The sequence below is a fragment of the Rhinoderma darwinii genome, chromosome 5 (assembly GCF_050947455.1).
Source record: "Rhinoderma darwinii isolate aRhiDar2 chromosome 5, aRhiDar2.hap1, whole genome shotgun sequence".
NCBI classification, from domain to species: Eukaryota; Metazoa; Chordata; class Amphibia; order Anura; family Rhinodermatidae; genus Rhinoderma; species Rhinoderma darwinii.
Window position 1 is genome coordinate 110,692,787 of NC_134691.1, and position 15,652 is coordinate 110,708,438.

General features: G+C 38.5%; 1 protein-coding gene across 1 annotated transcript in view; it reads left to right on the plus strand.

The window, feature by feature from the left end:
- The first annotated feature begins 3,386 nt into the window (after positions 1 to 3,386).
- ARHGAP28 (Rho GTPase activating protein 28) overlaps positions 3,387 to 15,652 on the plus strand; it is a 138,573-nt gene continuing 126,307 nt past the window's right edge. The window contains exon 1 of the mRNA XM_075828361.1: positions 3,387 to 3,661. Within this exon, the coding sequence (XP_075684476.1) occupies positions 3,531 to 3,661 (131 nt within the window). The 5' untranslated portion in view covers positions 3,387 to 3,530. The remainder of the gene's footprint in view (positions 3,662 to 15,652) is intronic.

The following is a 15,652-nucleotide window of genomic DNA, read 5'->3' on the forward strand; positions in this document are numbered from 1 at the left end:
AATACTGTATAAAGTGTAATGTGTAAAAGCACTTATTTATTTATGTATTTTAGAATAGATTGAATAAGTGTCAGAAGGCTCTGAATTTTTAAAATGGTGTTAGATATGACAGATGGGGCAACAAGCTGGGAATTTACATTAAGTATGAGAACATGTATGGCAGCAATCCTGAAAAGAAAAAAAAAATTCCAGCTGGGGCCCCATTCACTTGCCTGAGAATAACTGAGTAAGGGGAATAAATATACATAAGATTTTTTGATTCACAGTGTATAGAATAAAAATCACAATGGCACAATATCCATAGATATTTCATCGTTCTTTTAATTTAAAATCATATGACTGTGACCTCTGGCAAAACAAATGAGTATTCAACTTTATTGGTCTTTTCATTGCATTATCTACCCCGAGAGCAATCAAAAATGAATAATAACTGAGCTGACAAGCTCAGTGGAAAATTATTTTGAAATAGATAGAAACAAAAGGGAAAACAATTGTTTTAGTAAGCAACGTGTCCCAGCTAATTCAGAGCAGATTACATTTAAAGAGGTTGTCTGATATTTGAACATTATCCCCAAAGTCAAAAACCGGTATAAATGAAAAACAACATACTTACCATGAAAACTCTACTTCACTCTAAGGGTATGTGCACACACAAAATAAAAAAAACTTCTCAAAATACGGAGCTGTTTTCAAGGGAAAACAGCTCCTGATTTTCAGACATTTTTTAATCAAACTCGCGTTGTTCGCAGAGTTTTTGACGGCCGTTTTTGGAGCTGTTTTTCTATAGAGTCACTGAAAAACGGCTCAAGAATTGACATGCACTTCTTTTTCGCTGCCGTTTATTTACGCGGCCATTTTGAAAATAAACTGCAGTCGGAACAGAACGCCGTTTTCCCTTTGAAATCAATGGGCAGATGTTTGGAGGTGTTCTGCTTCCGATTTTTTGGCCGTTTACGGAGAGAAAATAAGCTGTGTGAACATACCCTGTGTAAAAGCACACCCCCGCGGCCTCAGTAAATTCAGTCCGAAAAACCGCACCAAATTGGCAGTTTTTCGGTCGGAATATCTGCTGCGGAAAACAGAAACGAAAGGAAAAAGACACCCATACTTACCCTCTGACGATGATTGGAAGCATCGGTCACATGGGATAACGTCATCCCGGGAGGTTGGCCTTGACGAAGAAGCACAGAGTTCTGGGTAAGATGTTTTTTTTCTGAGTTGCGATTTTTGCAGCGGAATCGCAACTTTTCTGCCACAAAAATCACAACATTTGCTATTTGTTGCGGGTTTTATCTCCCCATTGAATTCAATGGGGGAAAACTGGAAGAAAGAAACAGCGATTAAGCAAATACAATTGACATGCAGGGGATTAGAAAACCGCACCGCAGGTCATTTTCTGAGCGGTTCTTCCACTTACCATTAACGCAGCATGTGGATGAGATCCATGAGATATCATGCTGCGGTTTTTCCGCAACTGAATACATTGTGGAAAATCCACAGTTTTACGCTACATGTGAACTTACTCTAATGCTGCCACACCCCGTTGCAACATCTTGGCCACAGTATAATTACATTTATGGAAATTATGGGCAAGATACAATACAGCAGATCTGCTAATGTGTCTGCGCCTAGAATTTCTCAAAAAATTCGGCACAATTTGGCGCATATTGACACATTTATTTTAGAACAGATGTTGCACCTCTCTAGACATTTTTAAAAAAATCATAAAAATGGTGTGGCTTAACAGAAAGGTGGCATGGCTTAAAATGTGCCAAATTATGCTAAAGATCTGGCTTAAAATTCTGTCGCAAATTAAGCCAAATTAAAACGGCTACAAGGAGGAGAAAAGTGGCTAGAAAGTCAAATTGTTAATACAGCATTCACCACTGTGATACATTTAGCGAATCTTCTGACTGCCTAGTCTAAGTTTACACTGTCTAAAACTTAGAAAATCTGCCCCAACATGTCACTATGGATGAAACACCACAGCTTGCAGCGATTAGATGGCGTGGTCGTGGCCATGTGACTTTTTGACACTTTGGAAACAACATCCCTGCGCCCTAATAATCATAATTTAGAGAGGCATAAGTAGATGTTTCACCCTTTCCTGCCCTCACCATCCATGTACAGTGCAGTTTGTTCTCGAGAGCTTCCATAAGAGTATGGCACTGTGATCATTTGCAATGGTTGATTTACAACCACTGTCTCGCAGCCGATATTGTAGAATGCTCTAATCCAGATGCTACATCTATGGGCTCCCTTTATCATTCATTCTCAGTGACCTGGTCGTGTGGGCTGACGGTTTTATATTGAAAGTTTTGGGCTTAGCATAGACCCACAGTGCTGTTTTTTTTCTTACTTCCTTTTTTTGTAATTCATTGGAATACATTACAGTGCATTATAAATAAAGAGTAAAAATCAAAAGTGAGAACCCTTTGAAAAAAATTTTTTTTAGATGGATAAAAATGGCCTCTCTACCCACTTTAGTTTCAATTTCTATGCCTAGAACTGCTTTGGGTTATACAGTATTCAACTGCATTCCATCTACTGGTCTGCTATGTATGTAGTTCCAGTGTAAAATCAGTAGCTCAAGACCATTTAAGCCTTTGAAAACCTAAATCCAATCACTAAAAATTTCCATTCTGCCCAGTTTTGTCATTTTTCACACCTAGTACCGCATTGGTTCAGAGAAAATTCAACTGTACTCTATGCAGCTGCCTTCATTATGTGGAATTTAAGGGTAAAACCAATGGCACAAGGTCTGTTAACCCTTTGAAAACTTTAGTTACTTATTCAAATGACTAGGAAATGCCTCTGCCCACTTTGATGCCAGTTTTTATACTTGAAACCACTTTGGGCTAGGCTTAATTCAACTGTATTCTCTGTTGTAGCCTTTCTTCAGTGTAGATCAAGTGTAAAATCAGTGGCACGATGTCTTTAAATCCTCTGAAAACTTCAGTTTCTCTGCCCACTTTGATACAAAATGTTACACCCAGAACCACTTTAAACCAGACAGGATTTAAGTGTATTTTGTATGTGGACATTTTCTTTTTGTAGTTCAAGTGTTAAATCAGTAGTCCAAGGCAATTTAACCCTTAACAATGCCAATTGCCCTACACTTACATTTTTGTGTGAACAAAAAAACAACTTCAAATGTGGATTACATTTTTTTGTCTGTTCTGTTCTAGTCTATGACTTTTATACTGTAGTGCATTATCATGACCAGTGGGTGACAGCACAATAATAGTGAGGGCCACACGACAGTATAATGGAGAACACAAAGAGCTGAGCTCCAGGCTGTTTCCTAGAGACACACAGCACTTCCTAGGAGTGGGGGCGGTGTTTTTGAACAGCAGCAAGTCCTAGTCTGGCACTAGGGAGAGTTCTCCTGTCCTGCTCTCACCCCAGTCTCCGGCTCTCTCATGACAAAGGCAAGAAGTGGGCACACAGGACTGAAAGGGAGGGCTGCCATGTGTCTGTGACAGGGACTAGTCACTGGTGTGCAGAGAAGACATGTATCTGTTCTTATAATGGAGATAAAGGACTCTGGCAGTGTGGTCCTGACAGGATACCATTCTTACACTACATCCAGAACACCAAGAGCCGAGGAAAGCACAGTGCCAGGGGCAATGCCAGCCAACCGATCACCTCTCACCATCAGGTAATCATCACAGATGCATGGGTCTGTTATTATAAAGTATGTGAAACATTTCTCTCCAGCTTAGAACTTGGGCACAGTGTAGTGAATTACTGATCCCTGAACCACAGGAAAGTTATTTGCTGTCTGTCCTGAAGTGAGTGATCACTGTGTTTCCCTTTAAATGGGGAGGATGATACAATGATTGTCTTACATGCAAATTATACTCATGATAATAAAAGGTTTTATTTAAAAAAAACAAAAAAAAAAAAGGATTGTACACAGGATATGCGCTGGTCACAATGATCATTGTGTTTAGGGTACCAAATCACAGTAAAATTATTAGAAATCCTTAAAATTGTTGTAAAATTTCAACCGATCATTGGTCGTAATTGTAATGTGTACGTTGATGATGCTAGCTGTGGTTTTTCATTAAACAAGCGGATATGTAAATGCTTGTATTGTTATGATTGTTTCATATAGGGTACATGTGGAAACGGTTTATCATTTAGCATTATGTCCAAGACCTGCTTAAATGTTTATTATTATCATTCATTAAGAAGCATACAAAAAAAATCTATCCATGTACATTGTAACTGCTGAACAAATGTGTGTATCTATCTATCTATCTATCTATCTATCTATCTATCTATCTATCTATCTATCTATCTATCTATCTATATATATTTGTAGCACATAATACAGTACATAGATCTACTGATATATAACCTGCCAAAACATGATCCGGGCAGACCATTACCATAGTTAAGAACAGGAAACATAAGTGAGTGACTGTCTGTGGAATACAAAGCCCCCTCTTCTGCCTTCTGTTTACATGATAGAAGTCATGAGTTTGTCTCACTAAATGACTTCTTTATGTTTGCTAGGAGGGACGAGTGTATACATATATATGTACAGTATATATATAATCTTATATTTGGTGCTAGAATATTAAAATTCACACTCATTGAGGCAATGAAAACTGGCATTAATGAATATCATATTTTGGAAACATTTGATATAGAAAAAAAAGATGACTATTAAGTGACCACAAAACTGTCTCCAATTTCTAATCTTAACACACAACAGCTGTCCTGAAGTCATGGCTGGAACTTGCCATATGTGCTGTTAGGGATCAGCATCTATGCTCCATAGAGGGTTTATTAGCTCAGCATGTGGCCTTCTGGAATGTGAAACATACAAAGGGAATTACACTATATTTCATCAAATGTTCTTAGAATTATACTAAAGGAAACCTAAGACTTTGATCCGCTGGCTCCAGATGAAGTTTTATATTCTGGACCTTGAAATCAAATACGAATGGGGTAAAACCAAATAATAATGACTGGATAAGATTAGAGCCATATAATCCTAATCTAATAAATCAATAAACAAATACACACCAGTAAAACCTTAGGTTTCCTTTAGTATAATTCTAAGAACATTTGATGAAATATAGTGAAAACATCTGTATGAAACTTCAGTTCTTGGGGAGATCGAATTTGCTGCCCCAAACCAAGTTATTTACTTGGGGTCCTGCTTTGTGATCCTCTGTATAAAGGAAAACCTCTTATGCTAGCTGTTGCGGAAGTTGTTCTCTATACAGATGATCAGGTAATTCATGACACTACTGCAGGTAGGCACTGACAGTGTCATGTCAAGGCGGAAGCGAGCAGGAAAAGCCCTAAAGATCTTCTCATTGTAGGACCTAGGTAAAATACGTTTTTGGGGCCTGAGATCGAATTGACCTTTCGCCTAGGAAATGCACTTTTCAGTGGTAAAGAGGTATATCGGATAAATAAATTCATGACCTATCCATAGGTGGTGGTTTCAGAGGCGGAACACCATATTCCATAAAATTTCTATTGGCTGTCACTGAAAGATACAGGAATAATTCTTTTTTTTTTTTTTTTGCTCAGATCGGTTTGTCACTTGTATCCTTGTCACTGGACAGCTGTAAGAACATAAGAAAACAAACTAATACACAGCAATTTACTAAGTCAAACATATATCCTAAAGGCCCAAATGTTCTATTCATTTTTATATTATTTTATAAGATTAGGTTTAAGATATAGTATTTACAAACACAATGATGACACTATTTTTGTGTAGCTTAGAAAAAACTTCAGCATCCAATTGTTACCTAAATATAAATTAGATTTGAAAACCAAACAGCATTATTCCATCATTGAAAACCAGATATAAAACATGTAATCAAGTTTTTTCCATGCAGCATCGTGATTAAAGTTTTCCACGGAAGCAGGTCCAGGAATATTTCCTAGAACTGTTACAAACAAAAACACACAGACAGCCCAGCCAAAACCATCACAAAACTATTTGTGCTAACATGTAGCTTTACCTCTGTTTCTTGCTGCCACAACACGAAATCTAAAGTTCTGCTCACATGGATCTATTCTTGGGGTCACCTGGATCTATTCTTGGGGTCAGTATTTTAACAGTAATTATACTGCAAGTTGAGAGCACTGGCAGCTCAGTGTCCAAGTATGTATATTATCAATTAAAAAGGAAGATACCAGAACTAAAGGCAAAGAGCACGCTAAAGGCCCTTTTACACTGGGCGATTACCAGGCAGACAAGCGTTCATAGAATGCTGGTTGCCGATAATTGCCCTGTGTAAGCTCGATCATCTGCAGATCATATAGTTTTAAAAAAGTTAAATATTATCGTTGTCGGCAACACATCTCCCTATGTAAACAGGGAGACGCGCTGCCAACATGATAATAATGTATGGGGACTAGCGATCGGAGTAACAACCGCTCGTCCCCATCCATAGCTCCGTGCAACAGGAGCAAACGAGTGCTGATCAATGATGTCTCGTTGATTGTCGCTCACTGCACCGGCCGAATATCGGCAGGTGTAAAAGGCCCTTAACTCTCACTGTAATCCTAAACCAAAAGAGTTGGCGCCAAGTCGCCTCAAATGGCAGACACAATTTGAAACAAAAACACTATAATTCATATGTCACATGCAGTTTTTGACAAGAAAAATGGGGTTTGCCGAAGCCTGAGGGTGGCAGTGGGAGTAGTTACCAGTTCCTGTTAAATACTTTCTGTTTAATATTAAATATACTAGAAAATTGATCATTTTGTAGAAGTGGGGCTGAGGGAGCTTTGGAGAAGTAAATGAGAAGCTAGTTTTGCACATGGTCAGGGAGTGGGAAAGCATAGGGCACATAATGGAGGGTGGGCAATCCCTCGACTCAATCCACTAGATGGTGTCTGAAGGCTTTAGGAACAAGGTGTATTGTTTAACTTAAACCCACTAGCTTATAAAAGTTCCAAATGTACTTTCTCAAAGGGTAACTGGTAGAAACCCAGAGATTCCCATTTTAATTATTCATTAAGGAGTTGTTCAGAATCCCTGCCTGTTAGGCAGTGCCCTGAAAGATTTTAGGTGACTGCCTAGAAACAGACCCCCACAGCCAAAGATGACCAAGCTGCTGGATATTTATACTCTTGATGAGATGAATGTGGTCACCTACTTCTACGAAAGCGATTTTATATACTGTGTAATATATATATATATATGTATATATATTTATTGTTCAGCCGTAACATTAAAACCACCTACCAAATATCGTGTAGGTCCCCCTCGTGTTGCCAAGACATCAAGGCATGGTCTCCACAAGACCTCTAAAGATATCTTGTGGTATCTGGCACCTAGAAATTAGCAGCGGAACCTTTCAGTCCTGTAAATTGTTAGGTGGGGCCTCCATGGATCACACTTGTTTTTCCAGCACATCCCACAAATGCTCTATGGATTGAGAACTGGGGAAATTTGAATGCCAAGTCAACACCTTGAACTCTTTGTTGTGTTCTTCAAATTATTCCCAAACATTTTTTGACATAAAGGGGTGTACTTGGTCGGCAACAATGTTTAAGTAGGTGCTATGTGTCAAAGTAACATCCAGATGAATGCCAGGACCCAAAGTTTCCCAGCAAAACATTACCCGGAGCACCACACTGCCTGCGATTGCTTGCCTTCTTCCCATAGTGCATCCTGGTGCCATCTCTTCTCTAGGTAGGCAACGTACACACACACACACACACACACACACCTTGTCATCTAAATAATGTAAAAGAAAACGTGATTATTAGACCATGCCAGGGCTTGATTTTTGCGGGACGAGTTATAGTTTTTCGTAGCACCATTTATTGTGCCATATAACGTACTAGGAAACTGGAAAAAAAAAATTTGTGGGGTAGAAAATGAAAAAAAACAGCGATTCCTCCATTGTGTAAAAAATTAAATTTATTTTATGTCGCCAAATTCTGAGAGGCGTAACTTTTTTATTTTTCCGTCGATTAAGGGCTTATTTTTTGCGGGATAAGCTGTAGTTTTTAATGATACCATTTTGGGGTACATGCAACATTTTGATCACTTTTTATTTCATTTTTTGTGGGAGATGAGGTGACCAAAAAATAGATATTCTTGCGTTTACAATATTTTTTTTTGTTACGGCGTTCACTGCGTGGGTTAAATAATGATATATTGTAATAGTTCAGACTTTTACGGATGCGGTGATACCAATTATGTTTATTTATTTGTTTGTTTTTACTATGCTCTAGGGGGAAAATGGGAAAAGGGGGGTTTTTTGAACATTTTTATTTTTTTTTACATAAAAAAAACCTTTATTTAACTAATTTTTACTTTTTTTATTAGTCCCCCTAGAGGACTTCAACCAGCGATCGTTACATCGCTCGCACAATATACTGCAATACTAATGTATTGCAGTATATCGTGATTCTGACAGGCTTCTTAGGAGCACAAAGATGGCGGACCTGGGGACCTTCATTAGGCCCCAGGCAGCCATAGCAACCATCGCCCCCACCGCGATTGCATTGCCGGGGGTGCGATGAGCTTTTAGAGGGGGTCGCCCCCTCTTTCTAACGATTTAAATGCTGCGGTCACTATTGACCGCGTCATTTAACATATGAAATGAGCAGGATCGCGCTCAAGCGCGATGCCGCTTGTTACTCTGAAGTGTCGGCTGTAACATACAGCCGACACCGGCATCGTATGCAGCAGGGTCACTCCATGACCCTGTTCCATACTTGCCCTACCCGACTTTGGCGTATGGATACGTCAAATGTTGGGAAGGGGTTCATGGATCTATTGGGTTTCAGGTTTGTTGAATAGCGCTACAGACTATTTATGTATGATAAAGAAAGAAGAAAGGCTTGAGAAAGGCTCCGAGGAGCTGAAACGTCGCAAGGGTGAATAAAGTACCTATTTTTTGGATGTGCTGCCTGTATCTTCCTTCTTTGCCATTGCGTGGGACGGTTGGATCCAGTCCTGTTCGGCTTGCACTCATACTTTTTCTACTTATCCTGGTGCTGGCTATCTCTATGGTTGTATTGTATTTCTGTATGATATCACTTCTCAGTTCATAACTACTTAAAGGCAAAAGGTCATTGGCAGCTGTGTTTTAAGAAATTGAGGGGAATAAATAAACTGTGCAAGGCATTTTGGCTTAAATTCAGTGTCAAATATAGACAGTGGCATTTGGACAGAGAGGCAGCAATGGTAAATCAGGAGGTAATAACTGATGGTTGTTCAAAATAACTTTTGTTTCAGAATCATCTTGACAATCTCGTATTTTAAATATTTTCCAAAGTCATTTATAGCAGACATGTGAATAGTAGTTGAATCTGGGGCTGACGGGCTGATAGATTTATTTTCAGTATAATAATCAGCTGTTTGTGTAATATGGGAAGTCTAAACACTCACCATCTGAAGACCCAGTGACATCCTACAGAGTAGAGTACGTCATTTCAAGAGGATGTTTATGACATTGCCTCTCTCCAGTTTACATACTCTATGCATTCAGTGTATAAGTTCGTTTACATGGTTACATGCCTAGCATAATAGGTGTTGGAACACTATAATTATAATATATATATATAAATATACACATGTCAATCCTGCCTCAATTAAATGGACGGACACATTATTGTCATCAGGCTTACCTATGCAGATACAGGCAGAGATATTTTGGTATGATGGGAATAGAGAATTTTTTTTTTTATCCTAGCACAACAAAGTATGGCAATTCTTAAAAATGGGTTCCCTACGAAGTGATTATTATATATGAATCAGGAAACTAATTATACAGGTTGATGATACGATCTGATGAATCTCATTATAACACCTATTTGCACCTAGTGATTATTTCTACGTTACATGTTTAGATCATTATTAAAATCCATGCATGTGAGCTCAATGTTAGCGCTCATTCAGACGAGCGTAATACTCGTCCGTGAGCTGTGCGTTTAAATCACTCACAGTACACGGACCCATGCAATTCGATGGGGCCATTCACACATGCGTTGTTTTTCACCCAGCATGTGTCTGTTGCGTGAAACTCACTGCATGTCTTATATTGATGCGTTTTCACGACATCTGTGTGCTGTCCATGTTTCACACATTAAATACATTGAAAAGCAAAGAAATAAAAAACAATTAAAAAAATTAAGTGCTTCCACGGACGTGAAAAACGCCTGCCACACGCAAAGTACACTGACGCACACGGACAAGAAATGTGGGAAAAACACTGCCTTTTTTACGCGCACAAATCGGACACGCTCGTCTAAATGTGGCTTTAGAAATCTCAGTATAGATAGTCCTCTTGAAAATAACAAAGAAACTTCTATATTGTATTGTCTGCTCAGTTCCTATCCTGGAAGCAGCCTATATGCTGAACACAAATGTGCGGCTTTGATCAGCCAGTATTTTTAATAGCAATGGAGCAATTTGTATTGTTATTCAAATTTATGAATATTTCGGCCACTTGGAACTCCTGACCTGTAAATCCACACCTGCATGTAAACACTGCGGCAGTCACTCGGGGACATACACACTATTCTCCCAATACTTAAATAAAAGACTCTGTATAGTACTTTATAACATTGATGGCTTATTACTTGAATATACTATCAAGGTGTGAACACTGGAAACCCAACTAATCACAAAAACAAAGAAGCTGCGGCACCTTTGGAGTTTCACCGCAGAACTGCTCTCATTTATGCGCGGTGTCTGGTATTGCAGCTCAGTCGTATTCTACTGTTCATTATTGCAATTCTTTTATTGAAAGACTCAATACTTTCACAAATAGTAATGATCTAATGATTGTGAATACTGGGAAATAAAATGTCCTGCCATTCCCCTGCACGGGCACAGTAGACACAGTATGCCATAAAATATGACTTCCCCGCAGCTGCCCTGCTCTATTAATGGAAGACTCTTTCTTGTGATACTGCCCTAAGTGGAAAACACAATTTTATGCACACATGAAGCACATATGCTGCAGGAAAATTCTATAGTAATCTAGTTGTCAAGCAGAGACCTTGATGAATCACAAAGCTGATGACTAAAAATAGTCAGCATTTACCACAGAAGCTTTTAGGTGTCCAAGATCAATGCCTTCAATCACAGAATGAATCACAGGGTTTGTATAGATGATCCTTTTATGTGATGTCATCAGTAATTGTCTACACTATAATGGCTGAAAGTTTTCCTTTGTTAGGGCTCATTTACACGAGCGTAATACTCGTCCGTGTGCTGTGCGTTGAAATAACTGATACCACACGGAGCCATTCATTTCAATGGGGCTATTCAGACATGCATGAGTTTTCACGCAGCGAGTGTACGTTGCGTGAGACTCACTGCATGTCCTATATTGGTGCATTTTTGCGCACCTAGTGGCCCATTGAAATTTATGGGTGTGTGAAAACCACGGACAGCACACGGACGAAATACATGTGTTGTCCGTGTTTCACGCATTAGTTACATAAAAAAGCAGAAAAATAAATTAAAAAAAAATGAAGTGCTTGCACGTATGTGAAAAACACATGCCACACACAAAGCACACACATTATTTTTTATTTATAGTAATATATATTATTTTACTTTTTGCACAATTACTGTGTAGGTTTATTTTTAGTGAAGCTATATTAGAGAAGTGCATAACTAACAAATATCTAATGTGTAACTCTGATTGCAATCACGACCTTCACAAGTCAAAGGAAACTGATAAGAGCAGGGCAGGGAAATGGAAATCAACACCAACCTGTAGCTGTGTGATACCATCAGTAGAATGCTATTTGTTAACCATAATGTGCCTATAGCCAAGCAGTTGTAAACCATCTTAAAATGGTCACTATCTGCTGACCAGACGGCAGGGAATCCGCCAGAAACTTAAATTGGATTATTATTGAATTACTTCAGATTGTAACTAGACGGGATTTTACACTAGGCGATTATCGGGCAGACGAGCGTTCGTTGCCGATAATTGCCCTGTGTATACAGGGGAATGATCAGCAGATGAACGGGCAAACGCTTGATTGTCTGCTAGTGGTATCGTTTTAAAAAAGTAAAATATTATCGTTGTCGGCAGCACATGACGTGCTGCCGAGATAAAAATAATGTATGGGGACGAGCGATCAGAGTAACGATCGCTCGTCCCCATCCATAGCTCCGTGTGACAAGCAAACAAGCGCCGATCAACAGTGTCTCGTTGATCGGCGCTTGCTGCACAGACCATATGTCTAAACATAGATGTGTCCACCCTTACATTTTCTTGACTTTGGTTAAGGACTTCAATTTATCCTAAGACAAAGTCAATACAATATAGCGACATGCTAGTAAAACCCTTGAAAGGCTGCAATTCACATAACAACCACAAAATAAAGTGGTGCAGCAGATAGCCTTGGTACACAGATTCAGAGTCTTTACTGCATTATTGAAGCTAAAGTGTGATACATGTGTGAATATAAAGTGCGTATGATCTCTTTGTTATATAAAGTTTCCTCTGAATTCTTCATTTTTTCTGGTGATCCAAGTGCATCATGGTAGCAGGTGTCATAGTAATAAGAACTGCTAGAAAATCAATATAATTTGATTATGGTTTATTGGACCATAATAGAATTATTTCAATACTGGAAAATAGGTCAAGTAATGGTCAACACATGAGATGAAGGGTCCACATTTGTTAATAGGCCATATATCTCTATATTCCTAGAACACAGGTCTAAAACTCATATACTTGGAATCATCATCATCCTAGTGATGTCACCCAGTTCAAATCAAATAGCATAATGTTTTTACTGCCTATACAGACCCAACACCACAAAACCATAATTGGTGGTCATAATTTTTTTCTGTTAATTAAACTAAAGAAAATAACTACAATTGACAGCGTTTCATACTTTCCATATAAAATTGTGATGTTTTCTGTATGTTTATAATAATGTATTTAATATTATTAATACTATTACATATGACTTACAGTAAAGGTTAATTAAAATGGTTTTCCAAATAAATTAATTTTATGGCATGTCATCATTAAGATTACCAATTTGACTTTTAGTTAATTAGATGAGTCACACCCAAATATTGAGTAGGAAGGGTCCCATTTGCCCTTCTAATTGACATGCCCTCAAATATTTAGGTTTCTCTTAAATGGTTACTAATTTTTCAATAAGCCTTGCATTAATCAATAGTACAAATAAATATAGACAACGTTGTTATATAACATATTAGAGGAAAATCCCTCTTTGTCTACTTATCAGGCTCCCCCACTTCCTCCCTCCTAATTGTTAACTCACTCTGAATTTACTTCTTTCTCCATCTCCTCAAGACAAGACAGACTCTCAGCTCACTGAAGGATCAGTTTACAACTGCCATATACATCTTTGGAGAGGGGAGGGGGAGCAGAGTGAGAGAGGCAGAGAAATACACACATGCTGATGCAGCTTCTAGTAAGTGTCATATCTCACCCCAGTGCTGGATTCACAGCTACACTGCTCATTAATACTGTACAATGTCCTCCATGCTGCTGTTGCTTCTATATATGTGAAAGAAAAAAATAAAAAAAACAAGATTATCCTCTTCTCTGTGTTCAGTATATAGAGGACATGATAGTTAGCAGTTAGGCTACTCTAAAGCTCATATTACACGGCCCGACGTGGGCTGTGTAAATGAGCGCTGATCAACGAGACAGTTCGTTGATCGGCGCTCGTTTGCTCCTTTCACAAGGAGCTTGTATAGGGACGAGCACTCATTACTCCGATCGCTCGTCTCCCTACATTTCTAACATGTTAACAGCACATCTCCCTGTTTACACAGGGAGATGTGCTGCCAACAACTATAATATTTTGGCCATTTAAAACGATAAAATCAGCCGATGAATGATACAATCAGCTCGTTTTTCGTCTCGTTGCTCTATATACACATGGCAATTATCGGGAAAGTGGGTTCTGTGAACAATCGTTTGCCCGTTAATTGGCCAGTGTAAAGGGGCCTTTACTAGCTCTAGGAAAACGCAGAATTAGAGAAAGGGCCTGCATAGGAAACTGCTAAAAAGTCAGAATACTAGTCCTATAATTTCCAGAAATGGTGTTATTCCTCATGTATACACATATGACAGCTTATTCTGAAAAGTCATCACAAAGATTAGGTACACTTTAAGGATAATAGTTAGTTTAAAAATTCATCCTTACGACCTCGTAAAAAATGGCAGTAACTATTATGTCCCATTAGCTATACATTTATTGAACGCTGTTATCAGTAATTGAGATTGCCAGATGGTGAAGACTAGTCAATTAACATGCTGTTACCCTGTACTCATAGGTTAATCTGGCTATTATACAGTCCAATGTCCAGGATAGCTCTTAGTCAAACGCTTGAGTACATAGATTATTTATTATGTCCTATGCTTTATCAGTTAGGTATTATGATAAATCTGAAGAAATGCCCTTGTCCTAACTCAAACTTAACTAAGGAATGCATCTCGGAGAAAACAAGTCAATAAAGTTTTTGAGAAGTCATTTTAGGAGGGTAACAACATTATGAGCTGTACTGATGCTCTCTGTATGCATTTATGTGTTTTAATGCATTAACTGGTTGCCGACACAGAACGAGAATGCTCGTCCTGAGCGGCGGGGTACTTTGCGCATTAGGATGAGCATTCTCGTCCTGTGTGACAGCCGTCTCTGCGCGTGATCGAGAGAGGGGCAACGGCTGTAATACACAGCCATGGCCCCGCTCTAACAGCGGAGACAAGAGAAACATCCTCTCTCTGCCGTTAACCCCTTGAATGCCGTGATAAAAGCTGATCGCAGCGTTCAAGGAGGGGGGACTGCACTTTGATCGCGTCACAGAAAAGAACTGTGACGCGATCACAGCCCATAACTTGTACGGCCAGACAGCCCAGGGTCCCAGGGCTGTCTAAACATATTTCCTGTTGTTAGGGCATACTGAGGTATGCCCTAACAACTGCCTGTGTACTATCAGTACACAGGCTAATGTACTAGCATATAGATCTATGCCAGTACATTACAGTTAAAAAATCAAAATCAAAATGAAAAATCCCTTTATGGGATTAAAAAAAAAAAGGTTAAATGAATATAAAAAAAATTAATGATAAATAAATAAATAGTAAAAAAAATACACAGAAATACAATTTTTTTTATAATAAACTTTTTAAAATATCAGTCCCAAAACATGAATTAATATAGACATATTTGGTATCGCCACGACCGTAACAACCTGTACAACAAATGTATGACATTATTTATGATGATCGGTGTAAAAAACAAAAATATTAAAACTGCTTTTTTTCTGCAGTTTCGCCAAAATAAAAATGTATATAAATTAAACGATAATGTATTTGTACCAAAAAATGGTACCTACATAAAGTACAACTCGTCCCGCAAAAAACAAAGTCTCATACAACTACGTCATACAAAAAATAAAAAAGTTATGAGCATCGGGATGCAAAGAGGGAAATATAAAAAAATTGTTCTGTCCTCAAGGCCAAAATTGGCCGTGTCCTTAAGGAGTTAAAGCATCTCTACATCTAAATAACAAAACTTACATATGCTTATCAATGTTCCTGTTCTTTTCATCTGTCCAGTGTTTGACTTATTACAGCAGAATTTTGTGATCCATTGCTGCCTCTCCCACTGTAAGACTGGGCCTAGAAACTAATCAACT